Below are 16,480 nucleotides of genomic sequence, written 5' to 3'. Positions count from 1 at the left end.
CCTAACCTGATATGAAGTGTGCGCTGCACATGTGAGCATTTTTGATGATGGCCTCCGTCCAGTCCTTTGGTCTTATCACATTTAACCATAGTTGTCTTTGTTTTTGTTGACGGGCAGTGGCGGCTGGTTTTGAGCCATGACTCCTTCTATTCTGGCTCCCAATAACACAACAAGACAAACACATTTTAACACTCGTATGGAGCCTACAGCCCTGTGGGGGAGAGGCAGCTGCACCTCCGGCTAACAAACTGACGACATTGTGACGTTGGCCCTAAAAGGGTCTATAAATAGAGTTTAGTTATTTTCTAGTTGAATTAAGTTTTCCTCAGAGATGAAACTGAAGAATTAGAATTATTTTCCAAAAGTTTTTCTTCCCATCCCGCAACACGTTTATGGTGAGAATGACACATCTGTACTTAAGTTTTTTTGGGCGAATCATGATCTTCCCCTCACCTCGGCTACACCAGCCACACCAAGCACACACGTCTGAGCACACACACCAAAACACACACAGACACCATTTTAATGAGGCAAATCCAGTTTTAATCACCTTCCTGATTGCAGGCAATCAGTGTTCATAAGGGGGGACAATCAATCACACACACACACACACACACACACACACACACACACACACACACACACACACAGATGTTAAACAGACTCATATTCACTCTTGCGTTCTTTCACACTCACAAACCTTCTCACAGTGAAAATAAGTCTTTCCATTGGTCTCCGTCACTCTGTTTCTCATATTAGCAGTCTTTTTCTCTTTCTCTGACTCATTCTCTCTCTCTCACGCACACACACACACACACACACACACACACACACACACACACACACACACACACACACTCATATTTGTGCAGCACAGGTGTTCGGCACGCACCCAGCCCACTCTCTCTCAGTTCATCTGTTCTGCCTGAAGTCTTGAACAAGTGTTTGCCATTATCCAAAGACCTCTCTGTCTTCTTGCACACTACACACACAGTCACACACACTTCTCTGCACACACAGATATACACACTCAGACATTTACGCATAGTTTAGTTTGAGCTCTCACTCAGAGGTTAGTGGAAATGATCCTGTTGATTCGACTGTAACAGGACGTGACTGAGTGAAACAGCAGCACGTCGTCCTGCTGCAGTCAGACTGACTGAAACGGAAACTAGCATTAAAGCTGCTGTGGGAGAGATGGAAGGAATGACAATAAAACGATCAAATGTGGAGCAAAAGAAATAGGACAAAGACATCAAATCCCAAATTAGATTTGTGTTTGTTTGTTTTTTCATTTAAAAAGCTATAGTGATTAACCCTTTAAAAACGGACGTCCCTTGGGCAGCTGAGGGAGGTTAATGTTTGCCTGATTCTGTTTAAATCCAGTAAAATAAAACCTCAATAGCTCGATCGTTCATTCTTTTTGCAGTAGAAAGCTCAGGCTTCTGTTTTCCCGTTATCACTTCATGACCTAATATTACCTTACCTTACGTGCACTGCAAACGTGGTATTTGACCGTAATTACACCAGAATTTCCCCTGATGGCCGCAGGAGTTGTGCTGAGGAAGGCTCTCAGCCTGTTTTCGTTACCTTAGAATGAGCTGTTTATATCTACACAGGGAGCAGGTCTCTGGAGATCACCATGTTGCACAGCAATGTTTCTACAAAAGCCCAGAATGGACAAATCAGACAGTGGTTTTAGATAGAGCCATTTTTGCATTGGCCACTTTAGTTTGCAGCTCCTCTGCGACGGGCAGCACCAGAAAAACACCCAATTTTATAACGTGAAACTGCTTATTATTGGTTTAAATCACCAGGTCCATTTGTTTTAGAGAGGAGGAGACCCCTGCCGATAATTTGGCTCCCAGTAAAAACTTTCTGGACGTCTGTATCTTAAGTTATCAGAGAAAGCAGGTGAGCACAGATTAGCAGGGGCTAATGTCTGCGACATGCCAAACAGCACTGGAGAAACATTGATTTGTAATGTGGACACTGCTTTATTTGGTGTTTTTACAGGTTTTAATCACCTGGGGCCGTTTTCACAAACATTCAGAGAACACTCTCAGAGCTTCTAACTTAGCCTAAAATTTTTTAGTAAGGAGTCCTAGCTTAGGAGTGATTTAGGAAAGTTCTCAGAGTGACTGAGCAAGGAAAAGAGAAACTTTGACCTTAGTGAGGAGGTGTGGTTGAACCCGTTGCTAGGTATGATGCATTCTTTTAACAGATGTGATTGGTTGTCCTTTAGTGAGCCTGTAAGGTGTGAGGACACCCAGTGGAAATTAAATGAACTGCAGACTGTGACAGTGTCATTGTTAAGGCTCATTTATGCTCAACGTTAAATACGGATCCGGATACGGACGGAGCCTTCTGTCCGTGCTCCACGTTCATTTCGTCTGTATTTCTGCATGTTTCCATAAAGCTTACAGATACGGGCCAAACAGAGCAGTACCACCGGGAACCGTGGGGGCAGTGTTGCTGTCACTACCTGATACGTAGCTCTAGTGAGACACGAAGAAGAAATAACAATTCAATTTCTCTCATCAGCAGTACTAGAGAAAAGAATTCTCCGTCCTCCAGTCGTGATGTATTTAACGGCCTCACCAACCACCGCCTCCTACAACGCTGCCTCTGTTTTTGTCTTTTATGCAAGAGGTACATTATCAATATCTCCTCCACAGTCGCCATGTTTGTTTTTGAGTTTGTTGTTGTCATAAACTTTTGACGCTGGGCTGCCTCCTGGTGGATATATTGGTTAACATCCATGCCAACGTAAAGGGCGCATGGAAGTATGTGGGCAGTGACGGTAACATCGTTTGAAACGGACGTATACATTTTCGTCCGTAAAGGGAGCATAAATGAGCCCTTAGTGTGATCACTCTGCTGATGGAAGGTTGAGACAGACCCAAGTCATCACTGCTGCACTGTTGTGTTTTTCCAGTTTTCCAAATATGTTAGTGTTGTGGTCATTTTATTTCTGGTGTTATAACGTTACAGCGTTTGGTGGGAGATGTGTGTGTACCTCTAATGAGATTGATCACAAATATTCTCTTTGCACGATCTAATCTTTAGCATTTCATTTCCTAACTGTCATGCAGTGTTTGGAGAATAATTCTCTTTCCTCTTTGTGTTTCCACCATTTTCTCCTCTGATTAAGAAACTCTTAAATCTCTTAAAGTCCTCCTCCCTGCTCCTAACAGTTTGTCACCTTAGGCTTAGCTTCTAAGGTCTAAGATGCTCTGTGAATAACTCATCTTTACAAGGACTTAGTCTTAACTTTAAGGAGAAATTCTCAGAACGTCACAATTTTGAATTTTCTTAGAATTTCATTACAAGGAGCAAGTCTTAGTGCTAGGAAGCTTTGTGAGTACGGCCCCTGGTCTGTTTGTTTTAAAGAGGAAGAGACCTTTGTGGATAACTCAGCTCCGGGTAAAAACCTCTTAAACAATGAACACTGGGGGCGCCCAGCAGCTCAATGGGTAGAGCAGGCGCCACATGTTCAATGGCAGGATCCCTGCCGCAGCGGCCGCAGCCACAATTCTAGCCAGTGGTCCTTTGCTGCATGTAATCTCCAATCTCTGCTGGTTGCAATCTGCAGTCCTCACTGCCACTAAATCTCCCTAAATCTTACACATTGGACCTTTAATGTGTGTTTTTATTATTTAGCAATAGAAATGTACGTTTCAGTGAGAGCTAAGTGGGTGGTCAGCGGAGAAGACAAGAAGGCAAACAGGCTCACTGACCTGTGATCACATCCTCATCCACTGCTGACCTCTCAACCTAACTGATCCTGACCTCGCTGACACACACACACACACACACACACAGACACACACATCCAAACGCTAAGACACACATACTCACAAAAAAGCCGAACTAAAAGCTGGATCAAGAATCAAGATGTGTAGAGGTTGTGACCTCATGCCATTGGTCAATCAGCAGAAATCCAGATCACTGCAGACCAATCAGAAGCAATCAACATCAGCTCCGTGCTTGACTGAAAGGAAAAGCAACATTTAAGTGAATTACATCCAGACTCACAGAAGCTTTGACTGCTCGAATAATCATGATGAGGCTGACCGAAGGCACTCAGACATCGAGAGACTGCACTCATGCTTTAATGCATTTAGTTTTTATCTCCAAACACTTTCCTCCCCGCAGTCAGAATGGATTCTGGTGTGGACAGTCTGATGTTTTTACAAACTTTTAATGCACCTTCTCCAGGACTCCTGACTTGAAATATGTGGGAGGTTATACAAGTTATCAGGAAAACTAATGGAAAACCTCAGAGCAAAAAAAAATGACAGATTCTAACACACAATGGTTTTGTGTGACGTAAAGCGTTTGGTTTCCTCTCCTCTTCAGTATTTCATGTCATATTTCCCAGCGCGTCCCCCTCAGGGAGAGTACTTTGAGATATCTCCTGCTCAGCTTTCTTTCATCATGTGGTCTATTTCCCATCGTTGGTTCATGTGATGGATGGGATCTATAGGACTCAGTGAGACAGAGCCAAGTGCAGCAGCTCCATAAAATGAAGTCCTGCTTACTTTTATTGTCTCCAGCCGTGCTCCGGGCTCGGGCTAATACCCAACAGATATCTGGGATAAAATGAAAAAGTGATTTGGCATCTGTTTGGCTCTCACTGGACATCACTTTGTTTTAGAAGAAAAACATTCCTGGGATTTTTAGACCTTATTTTTGCAAAAAGACAATAAGTTGTTTTGCTTTTTCTTCAACACAAACAAATATACATGTTTTACTTGCATAAAAGTGCTTCTGCATAAACATTTAATAAATATGTTCCATATTCATATCACTTACTGATATTTTTATGCCTCTGTGCTGACAATAGCTGCAGCAGAAGGCATTATGTTTTCAGGTTATCTGTTCATCCATCCCATTTACATGAAAGCGATATCTCAAGCGTGCCTTTTTGGGAATTTCTTTCAATTTGGCACAAACGTCGACTTGGACTCAACAATGACCTGATAAGAACGTGGTGGTCAAAGGTCACTGTGACCTCCCAAAGCATATTTTCGGCCATAACTCAAGAATTCATATGCTAAATATGACAGAATTTCACATAAATGTCTAACAGGATACAATGATGAAGTGATGACATTTTATATCCAAAAGGTCAAAGGTCGGCTTCACTGTGATGTCATAATATTCTGCATAAAACACTTATCCGTCCATTAATCAACAGTTTGGTCAGATATGGAATTGGTGACTTGAATGTAATGTAATGTAATCTAATGTAAACTCTAATGCAGTAATTCTAGTTTAAACAGTAGCCAGTTGGGGCTGGGCGGTATTTGCGGTGATGATAACATACCGCAGTAAACATGAGCCGCGGTACTGCTTTTGTGGTTACCGTCATACCGCAGGCTACGGTGGCAGAACGGGGCCCGGCGGCCGCCTACCTCACGCACCTCCCTCGCTACGTGATGGAGGTGGCATGGCCGACTGCACCAAACCCGGGCCCGCGGGAGAAGGGGGCCCGAGAGCCACCGGCCCTCCTTCTTCCCTCTGACGTTTATACATACTATGTAACGTTTTATATGCAATAATAGATGGATTAGCAACCGTTTTACTTCTGACAATAAATAGTTTCCATCCTAGACTTGTATGGCTTTTTAAATTGTTTTATTTAAGGTGTAAAAAAAAAAAAAGAGAGAGAAGACGATACCGCGATATCATACCGTCACCACATCCCCCCTAAATAATACTGTGATACTGATTTTAGGCCACACCGCCCAGCCCTATAGCCAGTTCAGAAAAGCATATACAGCATGAACAGATCTCTGAAGTCCATATTTCTAGATCATGTATATCATATCTTTTTGACTAAATTGCGAGGACCTCTATATCTTTTGTAGCCCTCAGTATGTTGTAATTGTGTGCCACCTGAGAGCTATTATGTTGTGTTTATCAGGTTTGGTAATATAAACTGTCTGGGCTTCTTTGCTGAGGCTGCTGCCCCCGCGACCCGGACCCAGATAAGCGGAGGACGACGAATCACGACGAATATAAACTGAAAATATATGAATATTTATTTATCATTAACCTAACAGCTAGCTGTCCTTCATGTGTCAACGTTAAATGTCTCCACTCATAAACTTGGGTATCACAGAACCCATTTTTCATTTTGTTGGTTATTGTAGATAACTATCTCATGACTGAGTGCCTGTGTCGATGAAATGGATTTGTGTAATTTTAGGAGGACAAGCTCATTCAGTCCTCTGAAATGGGAAACAGGTTCAGTGGGAGGTCTTATCTGAAAAAAAAAGTATATAGCCACCAGCAGATAACAGATAAAGAAAAGAGTCCAGGCAAAACTCATCAACACAGAACTAAAGGAGGAAGATGTGTCAGACTGGCACCACAAACATCACCAAAACTAAACACAGACTTATTCCAGTTGCTCCCACAACTTTGATTAAATCTAGTAATGTCACATTTTTAAGAAGTCACTGAACTGTGTGTGTGTGTGTGTGTGTGTGTGTGTGTGTGTGTGTGTTTGTCTGTCCATGAGTGTGAATGTTCGTGTGTGTGTGGTTAGATTTTCTCAATGAGAAATGAGCTGTGAAGATCTCATAATCGCACCATGAACAGATGTGCCTGACGCTGTTAGATCTGATTTCAGAGGAAGAGGAGCTGCAGGCTTAACCCCACCTTTGTTCTTTGTTCTGTGTGTGTATGTGTATGTGTGTGTGTGTGTGTGTAGTTGCATACTGTCGGATGTGGTGTTGAAACATTTGGAACAGTTTATGTACAGTAAGCGGTGTGTATAATGATTTCCAGAGCTCTAATCACATTTCAATATGAGGAAACCTTTATACAGTCTATGGAGGAAACACAGATATTTCTTACAGCATAATGACATGCTATTGTGGTGTGGCTCAAAATCAGAATATGATGTTAAAATATAATTGACATCAGACTTATGGTAACATGCTCCTTAAAATTGCTCCATACTCACCGGCTCACCATTCTGTTAGTATGTTTGAATATACAGCGGGGATGGGCTGGGTTCAAGGTGTAACTTAAAATTTAGTTTTGATGCTTATCTCAGTCTTTAGGACGAGTACTTCCGTCAGAAATATGTTGAGAAAAGACTTTATAAATTTACTCCGATCAGAATTAAAACCACTGGTGGGTGAAGTGAATAACTTTGATCATCTCATTACAAGCCAATGTTCTGCTGGGAAACCTTTGGTCCTGGCATCAATGTGGATGCCACTTGACACGCACCAGCCACAGACACTCCCCCTTGGCAACGGCACTTCCTGATGGCAGTGGCCCCCCAACAGGACAATGCTCCATGCCACACCACAAAAACCGGCTCAGAAATGACCCGAGGAATGTGACAAAGAGCTCAAGGCATCAACCTGGCTTCCAGATTCCCCAGATCCCAATCTGTTCTAGCATTCGTAGGACATACCCGGAGATACCCTCAATCCACGGTGGGTGCTCCTTGGATCAGACTTGGCTCTGACATGTCAAGGTAGGTACAGGACCTTTGGGGGTGTCCTGTGATGTGTATGGCACCAGGGCGTTGGTGGCAGATCCTTTGAGACCTGACGGTTGTTGAATGTTTGACCAGATTGGGATCTGGGGAATTTGGAGGCCACGTCGACACCTTGAGGTCTTTGTCATGTTTCTTGGGCCAATCCTGCATTGTACTGCTGGGGCAACATATTCTCACTCCGACCTTGTCACATATCAACGTTTGGTCGTGGACTTCCTACGTCAAGATATGACAAGCAAGGTACCCTGGGTGCGTTGGTCAAGTCAACTTCAGCCTGAATTAATGCACTATGTCGGTACAGCGCCATAAATCAACGTTTCTTTTCTTCAACAACAAACGCACATGGTTACGTTAAGCCAACACGCACATGGTTGGGTTAAGGCAAGCCTCACGGTTGAAAGTCAGTGGTTGTTAGACCCATCCACCTCCCCTCCCACCTGGCCTACTTGGAGTTTTGCTGCTACACAATAACAGTAACCGGCTGCCTGTCATGCTGATGTGGAAGGTTGGCTTTTTTATCAGTGTCTGACACCAGAAGTCTAAAAAAGCGCTGGTAATGGGCGACTTCAGAGTAAGATCGAGTTGGCTGGGAGGGGCACTGCCATTAGAGTGTCATTGACGTGTAGGAGGAGTACTAAGTCTGCATGGGTGGATGGGTGGAGTGTGTCAAGAGCTTTGCACATGAATGCCAGGACCAAAGGTTTCCCAGCAGAACATTGTCAGGCGATGATCAATTTTAATCACTTCACGTGTCAGTGGTTTTAATGTTTTGGCTGATCGGTGTAAATTTAAGTTACTAACTTAAAATTGCTCTGATAACTGAGGTTCAGCCTGCCTTTAAAATGTGTCATTCCTTTTATTCTTTTAGCCATAATATCACATTTAAACGTCGCACTTTTAAATTCAGTGGTTTCCTGCACAGTTGTCTCTTTCGTCAATGCAACATTTTAGAAACTTTGGGTTTTTTTCCCCTCAAGTTATTAAAGTTAAAATTAACTTTTTAAATCGGTGTAAAAAGCGTTGGTTGTTGAGGAGCACATATCTTTATACTGGTGCAACTTGAATAGAAACACAAAGGAAAAAAAGAGTTGCAGAGACACAATGCATTTAAGCAAAGAGGCATACTGGACAAAAACAAAGAAAAAGAGAGGAATCACTTTCATTCATCACTTCATTTATTATTTTTCTAGGGGGGGTTGTGAAACTCTTTACGACCAGTGTGATTAAAGGCTGCATAAATAAACCCAACTAGTTCTGCAGTTGATGTTTTCCTTCTTGCTCTGGTCTTTTTTCTTCTGTATTTTTCACGGCTGATTAGCGAGCAGAAACTCTGGTGTCCCGTCACTGCTGATGAAAGCAGCGTGATTGTCAGAGCAGTGATTTATTTCTTTTTAAATGGTGGTGAAGTGTAACAAATGTGCCATTCAAAGCCACAACGTGCCGTCTCTGGACCTACCAGGACACACGGCAGCGTCTCTGTGCACGTTAAAGGTTGTACTTCACATCCACGCTGTGGGGTCCACTTCTTTCCTTTGTTTTTTTGCTCAACAGTCTAGAAGAGTTTCACGGTTAGTTTCCTTCACTCATTCAGGTGATTACTTGCAGCACAGGCAGGTCAACTCAGCTGACTCACCAGGCGTTTACAGCTGCAGGAAAACTTTGAGAATTTCAAGGTTAATTAGTGGCTTTTACTCAAGTTAACATTTACAGCTGGAGCTCATGGCTTTACCAACACTGGACCCAAAAATCACCAAATTTACTGCAGAATAAGGAAGTAAATGTTGGCATTGTTTTCTGCAAACCTCAGATATGTTACATTTGTACCCCTTTACATATCAATGTTTCTAAAGATTACATGTATATGTATATGAGCTTCTCATTAGGAAGAGGAGGGGATGCTGGATGCTGTGACACTGAGGTGAGATGGCTGCCAAGAAGGCAAGCAGCAGCCGGCCACTTCTTAAAACCAGCCATATTTTTTAATGATAGATCGGCACATTTCCAGCAGTGGTTGTGGCGACAACAACTGGGTAGTTTAAGCAAAAACATGATACTTTCCCAACCACAGCGAAGCGTTTTTGTGTCTAAACCCTACCACACATTAACCACAGCATTGTCACAACATAAAACTGAAACGTGAAGAAACCTAAGTTTCACTATATCTACTTTAACTCTTTAAAACCTGAATGAATTGGCCAGATTCCAGCAAAAGACAGGCAGCTTTACAGGAAATTACACAAAAAAACTGCAAAAATATTTAATAAAAGTTACAGGAAAATTTCCCAAAAAATAAAAAAGTTTTAAAAAAAAATTTAAAAAAAGGGAAATGACCTGGGGAAAGTACTAAATACTAGTTTTTTGATAATTTTCTAATAATTTTCCCACAGTTTATTTTTTCGTGTCACATTTTACTATTTTCTTGCAATTTGCAGGACAGTTCTCGACAAGTTGCTCATTGCCTTTTTGAATGTATTCAAAATAAATCAAACCAATTTGCTCAGTTTTCAAAGGTTTACGTGCTTGTGAAAGGCGCCTGAATGCAACACAAGAAAACTTATGTCCATCCAGGGTTTCAAAGAGTTTATGTAACAAGAGCTGCATTGCTGATATGGAGAAAATCAAAAATCGCAAAAAAAGTGTCCGAACATCTCAATATAAATACTGCAACAGTATCGTAGGGTTAGTTGGTAAAAATGCCTTTAAACCCAGGAAACTACAACACTAATAGTATGATACTCAAAATTATAGAGTAGATTTTTAATGTAAATGTAACATATGTGTGGTTTGCAGGAACACAAAAAGCTAACATTAATTCTGCAAAGTAGGTTGTGTTTTTTGCATAATGGAGATCCATAGTTTCAAAAACTTAAGATTCGTATCAGAGAGTGCATTTGTGAAGTTGGGCACAAACGACTGTAGCTGCAACTGACAATGATTTTCATCAACAGTGTTTATTAACATTTGAGAAGCTGGGAAAGATCTATTAATCAATTCTGAAAATCGACTCCAACGAGGAGAACATGGGGTCAATTAAATATTTTTTTTTAGTAAAACCCAAAGAAAACATTTTTAAAATAAATTATATACTTTATTTATTCAACACTGCAAACGACTTTTGGCATGAAATATATTTTTGGACTTTATTATTGTTATTATAAGTACCATAAATCTTCTCAGTTGAGATATATTGCATTTGGTAATGGAGCCCCGTCATTATTTCTTCCTCGCTCCAGTTATCATTTACAGCTCTGGGAGGCCGAGCTGACAGCGTTACAGAACAAACAGTGTGACGGCCGAGCAGCAGGGCCGAGCAGAGCTTCAGGGTTAATTTGCTGCGCTTGTTCAGGTCGTTTTCTGCCTTCTTTAGCAGCGACTCCCCAGAGAGACGAGAGGCAAAGACTCTGCAGCCTGACCGATCAACTGCTGCTGCTGTGTGTGCGCTTGTGTGTGTGGCTGTGCATGCATGTTTGCAGAGGGGGAAGGGTTATTGTGATCATAACTAAAAGTAGCAATCCCACACTAAAAGTACTTTATGACAGTAAAATCCTGCAGTATCAAAAAGTACCAAAAGTAGATGTACTCATTATGCTCAAAGGCCCTGTCACTGGATCATTGATTAATATCTAAGCTGCCTTTTAAAGGTGTAGTTGGTGCAGGTGGAGCTACTTTAGCGACTTCATATACTGCTGGGTAGTTAATGTGTAAGGCATTTTATAAACTGATCATATATTTTGTTAAAGAAAAGTAATCGTCATACTAAGTAGCTGTTTCATAAACCCAATCACCAGGAAAAATTTGGCATTGTACATTTCTGCAAACCACAGATGCATTACATATTAGCATGTTGTTATGTAGAGGATATATTGAAACTTGGAAAATACCTGTCTCTGTTCAAAGCAGCTGCTTCTCGTGGTACTAAACCTGCTGGGAAAACAGCAACAGGTTGCTACACAACACCCACATGTGGTGACTAAAAATCCTCTGGAAACACAGAAATCACTCACAGCCAGTTTTGTTGTTTGTTGGTCCTTTTTTAGGATATTTTTTGGGGCTATTTTGCCTTCATTTGATAGGACAGATTTAGCATGAAAGAGGGAGAGAGTGGGGATGACACAAGCAAAGGGCCACGGGTTGGAATCAAGCTAACGGCCCCTGCAGCAGGGCCTTTGTACTGTACATAGGGCAGCTGCTCTACCAGGTGAGCGCCCCATTTGTTGGTCTTGAACAGTGGTCTGTAGTTTGGCAGGTGTCTTGCCCAGGTGTCACGCCATCCACCATCCCCTCCACCTCCTGTTGACAAAGTCAGCTCATATACGAAATGTGCAAATGTTACATAATCAAGTAGCCTAAGTCAAAATGTTACACTGTCAGAGGGGGCAGAGTCAAATAAGATCATGACTATATGAAACAAATTGTCCTGTCTGACTGAAACGTGTCTTCTCTCTGTCAGATCTGAGGAACAGTTCGGCTGTGTTCTGGAAGGGCGGAGTCAGCGGTGGATACCAGGCCCTGTTACTGGACGAGGATCAGGGATGGCTGCTGGTCGGAGGGAAAGACCACATCTACCTGCTGAGGCCTGACAGCCTGGATCTGCCCACACATACTGTAAGACGTTAGAACACAAAGCTGATCGGAGCCTGTCAGTGTATCAGTGTTGGCTGCATCTCAGGTCAGTCCTCCAATACATGAATAAACTAACACAACCTGTCTGTGTTTTGTTTTCTCACTCAGATCCACTGGCCTGCTGCCAGAGAACATGTGGAGCACTGCAGGCTGGCAGGGAAAAGTCTGGAGGTAAGTGTCCTTAAATCAGAGTTAGAGGGAAATGAAACAGGCTACATATTAGAAAACATGTTATTTCTATTCCATAATGAAGTCATTTAAAAATAGTACGTTATAACAAGATGTTAATGTGTTTTATTGTGCTTATTTTTATTTTCAGACAGAGTGTGCCAACTTCGTGCGGCTGCTGCAGCCTTTCAATAAGACCCATGTTTATGCTTGTGGTACCGGCGCCTTCCATCCGCAGTGCACATACCTGCACATTGGACACAACACAGAGGTATTCGTCCCTTCAATAATGACACTCTCAACAGTGTAAACCAGGGGTCAGCAACCTTTATTATCAAATGAGCCATGACTCATATTTGAGCCTTGTAATGTAGGTAACACTGCCACTCTGCTGTGAGCTATTTATGATTATTTGGTGATTGAACTTTGCAGTGTTGGTGGTGACAGCAAACAAATCTGTCCATGCACTATTAAATTCTCTATTTTCCTCCAAGACTTTTCCTTTTGTGGATTTGGAATCCATAGCTAGCTTAGCCAGGATGACTCAAGACTAGCTACTGCTGTTAAGGTTCAACAAAATTTTTAGTAAAAGGCACCAGGCAGTAGTTGTGGACGCACATTTAGTTAGGTGACGAAATTTTAAAACATGTTTATTCAGTGTATAGGGTACACATTTTTACAATTGGAAAATTAAAGAATCACTGTAGACCTACAACGATGATAAATGAAAATTAAAATGTTCATTTATATATAGTTCTTTGTCAAAGCCACAGGGAGCCAGTGGCAACGCGCTAAAGAGCCACGCACAGCTCCAGAGCCACAGGTTGCCCATCCCTGCTCCAAACCATAGTAAAATGCCAAACTTTAAAGGGATAGTGCACCCAAAAATGAAAATTCAGCCATTATCTACTCACCCATATGCCGAGGGAGGCTCAGGTGAAGTTTTAGAGTCCGCACATCACTTGTGGAGATCCAAGGGGAGAGGAGGTAGCAACACAACTCCACCTAATGGAGGCTGACGGCGCCCCAGATTCAAACGTCCAAAAACACATAATTGAAACCACAAAATATCTCCATACTGCTCGTCCGTAGGGATCACACACACACGAAGGCAGTGCCCATGTCTCACGGTCTCGTGCAAGCGCACACATGTGAGCGCGGTGTACAGAGAGGCAGTTAGAGCAACAGGCTACAATGAGGCTAAAAACAGAGTTCAAATGATGTTTTATGTTGGGGCTTCAGGACACTTGGATCACTACGGACGAGCAGTATGGAGATATTTTGTGGTTTCAATTATGTGTTTTTGGACATTTGAATCTGGGGCGCCGTCAGCCTCCATTAGGTGGAGTTGTGTTGCTACCTCCTCTCCCCTTGGATCTCCGCAAGTGATGTGAGGACTCTAAAACTTCACCTGAGCCTCCCTCAGCATATGGGTGAGTAGATAATGGTCGAATTTTCATTTTTGGGTGCACTATCCCTTTAAGTGTTGCCTCAAATTGCAGGGCTCAACAAAAAGAAGTGGCCAGTTTCTCAGGGCAAATAAAATGCAACATCAGTCTAGTAAATCTAGCAACTCACAAAAAATATTAAACGCATAGTTTTTCTCTGGAGCTGATGTTGAAAGAAGCTCAGGACTGAGCCATCTCATTTCCTTTTTGTCTCTAATGAGAGTTGCACATCTAACTGCAGCGGGTAAAGACAACATTTATGAGCTGGACTGCAAGCGAGCATTTCATTGTCCTGGAAACAGGAGTTTAGCTGGATCATGTTAGAGAATGTGGTTGAAACTGTGGGTGAAAACTTAAACTGTGTGGGGGCAAGTAAAAGCTGATTTTGGGCTAGTAGATTTCTGACCCACCTCCCAGACTGGGCAAGTAAAACAAGAACATCAACACTGAACCCTTTACTGTGTGCTGCCAAAACACTTGCTGTACCTAAAATTTCTGTGCTCATATTTTTTGGCACATTTTTTCTTATTCCTGCAGATTATTGTCCAAACAGATAATGTGATGTCAAATTCAGATATTTCCGTTGCAGCTACAACAAGGTTTGCTCACATAAATGTATTCAGACCTCTTAAACACCAGTTCTAAACATCATGTTTGGTGTCAGTCCCTTAGAATCAATCAACCCCTCTTTGCTGAGCTTGTATTGTGCTCTGACGGTCAACTATCATCCAAGAAGAAATCCATCAGAAAGAGCGTGAAGTTTCCTCTTTGCCCTGCTGTTTATCGGTCATTCTGAGTTTGTGTGTGGTCTCTGTCTCTCCTGCAGGAGCCGTTGTTCATGCTGTCTCACACAGTCGAGTCAGGCAGAGGAAAATGTCCTTTCAGTCCCAGGGAGCCCTTCACTGCTCGGCTGACTGGTGGGTCTCGTCCAGTCCACACATAATGCACCATGTGTCCACCCACCCACTCACTCACACACACAAGTGGATACATTAAATCATGTTCTGTCATTCTCTAACAGCCGTATTCATATTCTGGTGACAGTAATGTTCTGCAGCGTACAGTCCCCCCACTGTCTCGTTCCTGGCTGCAGCCCGTCCGTTCAGCTGAGGCGTGTGTGGTCTGCTTCACTCATTTCACACGCTGACGTCAGCTGTTGCCCTGTACGACACAACGGTCATAAAACACATCAACTCCATTTGGATTCTTTAGATAAAGAGGCCCCGTAACATCAGCTTTAAGTTGTCAAACTGAGTTTTTAAAAGTCTGTTAGTTGTGCAGGCAGAGAGGCAGAGCGAGGAGATGGAGCTTGAAGAGCATGTGTCGTCACTGGACATGTGTAGATACAAAGTGTATTTACTGCAAAACAAGAAATAATAACAACCTAACAATCTGATCACTTTGTTTTGTTGCTTTCTAACATGCATCAGCTTGTAAATATTTACACTAAGGACCACCATGAGGAAGAGAATAAAGCCGATTGTTGTGCTGTGAATGTTGCAACACTCTCTGCAGTGGTCAAACAATGTAATCACTCTCAGCAGGAAGATAAATCTCACAAGGAAGAGTTTCTGGTTCTGTTAATTATTATATGCAGCTATATGGTCTGGATTAGGTTATTCTGCTCCTCAATAGCAGTGAGAAAAGATTTTCAGTTGCTCTAATCTGTGTCTTCCTTTCTGTCTTTCTTTCTTTCCTTAGATGGTGAGCTTTATGCAGGTACCTCAGTAGATTTCATGGGAGCCAACGCTGCGATCTTCCGTACGTCCATCCAGGGCAGCAGTCAACATTACATCCGGACCGAAGCGTATGATCACAACTGGCTCAATGGTGAGAAGAATAATATCAATAATCTTTTTTTATAGAGCTCTTTTCAAAAACAGTGTTACAAAGTGCTTCACAAGCCTGTCTCTCTCTTACACACACAAACACTGTCCTGTCTCCCGCTCAGAGCCGGAGTTTGTTGGCTCCTTCTCCATCCCTGACACTCACAGTCCCGACGACGACAAGGTCTACTTCTTCTTCAAGGAGCGGGCGGTGGAGGCCGGACAGTGGGACAAGAGGGTGTACAGCCGCGTGGCTCGAGTCTGCAAGGTACAAACACAGAGACGGATACAAAATGTGTTGCAGTATAAAAAAGACAGACAGGAGAAGAAACCGCAGGATGACAACAGGCGTAATGTCTTGGTGTCTCCACATCTTGCTTGAATCTTAATGGATATGCCCGTCACAGTCTCTCAGCACCAAGTGACATCTGCAGATTGCAAGCATTCCAAACCCCCCAAAGTGTTTAGTTCCCTGTAGTAAAGACAAGGACAAGCACAGGAAACAATGAAAATGACTTAAAAGACATAAACCTGAGTATTCAGAGTATCTCAGATTTGTTCCTATGGACGGTGGTTGACAGGTGCAGGGGTCTTAATACAGAGAGAACAGAGAAAGATAGTGAATTACAGCACCTTTTTGTGCTCCCTCTCTCCTCTCCCCTTTCCTCTCATTTTCCTCCACTCATCCACCCTCTAAACGTCCCTCTCTCGTTTCTTTTCTCTCCTTCAATCCAGAATGACGTGGGTGGGAAGAGGAGTCTGATCAACCGCTGGACCACCTTCCTCAAAGCCAGGCTGGTGTGTTCTGTCCCCGGCCCGTCTGGAGTGGACACGCAGTTCGACGAGCTCGGTAACGCTTCCCTCCTTTTCCTTCCTCTTTGGCGGCC

The 16,480-nt window shown here is 42.7% G+C and overlaps 1 protein-coding gene across 1 annotated transcript in view; it reads left to right on the top strand.

Annotated features, from left to right (window-relative positions):
- Positions 1–16,480, top strand: part of si:dkey-49n23.1 (semaphorin-3D) — a 138,681-nt gene that overhangs the window by 96,266 nt on the left and 25,935 nt on the right. The window contains exons 3-9 of the mRNA XM_050037669.1: positions 11,979–12,133; positions 12,260–12,322; positions 12,471–12,590; positions 14,594–14,684; positions 15,469–15,597; positions 15,719–15,861; positions 16,329–16,443. Of these exons, the coding sequence (XP_049893626.1) occupies positions 11,979–12,133; positions 12,260–12,322; positions 12,471–12,590; positions 14,594–14,684; positions 15,469–15,597; positions 15,719–15,861; positions 16,329–16,443 (816 nt within the window). The remainder of the gene's footprint in view (positions 1–11,978; positions 12,134–12,259; positions 12,323–12,470; positions 12,591–14,593; positions 14,685–15,468; positions 15,598–15,718; positions 15,862–16,328; positions 16,444–16,480) is intronic.

Source organism: Epinephelus moara, chromosome 24, assembly GCF_006386435.1.
Source record: "Epinephelus moara isolate mb chromosome 24, YSFRI_EMoa_1.0, whole genome shotgun sequence".
Classification (NCBI taxonomy): domain Eukaryota; kingdom Metazoa; phylum Chordata; class Actinopteri; order Perciformes; family Serranidae; genus Epinephelus; species Epinephelus moara.
This window is presented reverse-complemented; position numbering and strand designations above follow the sequence as displayed.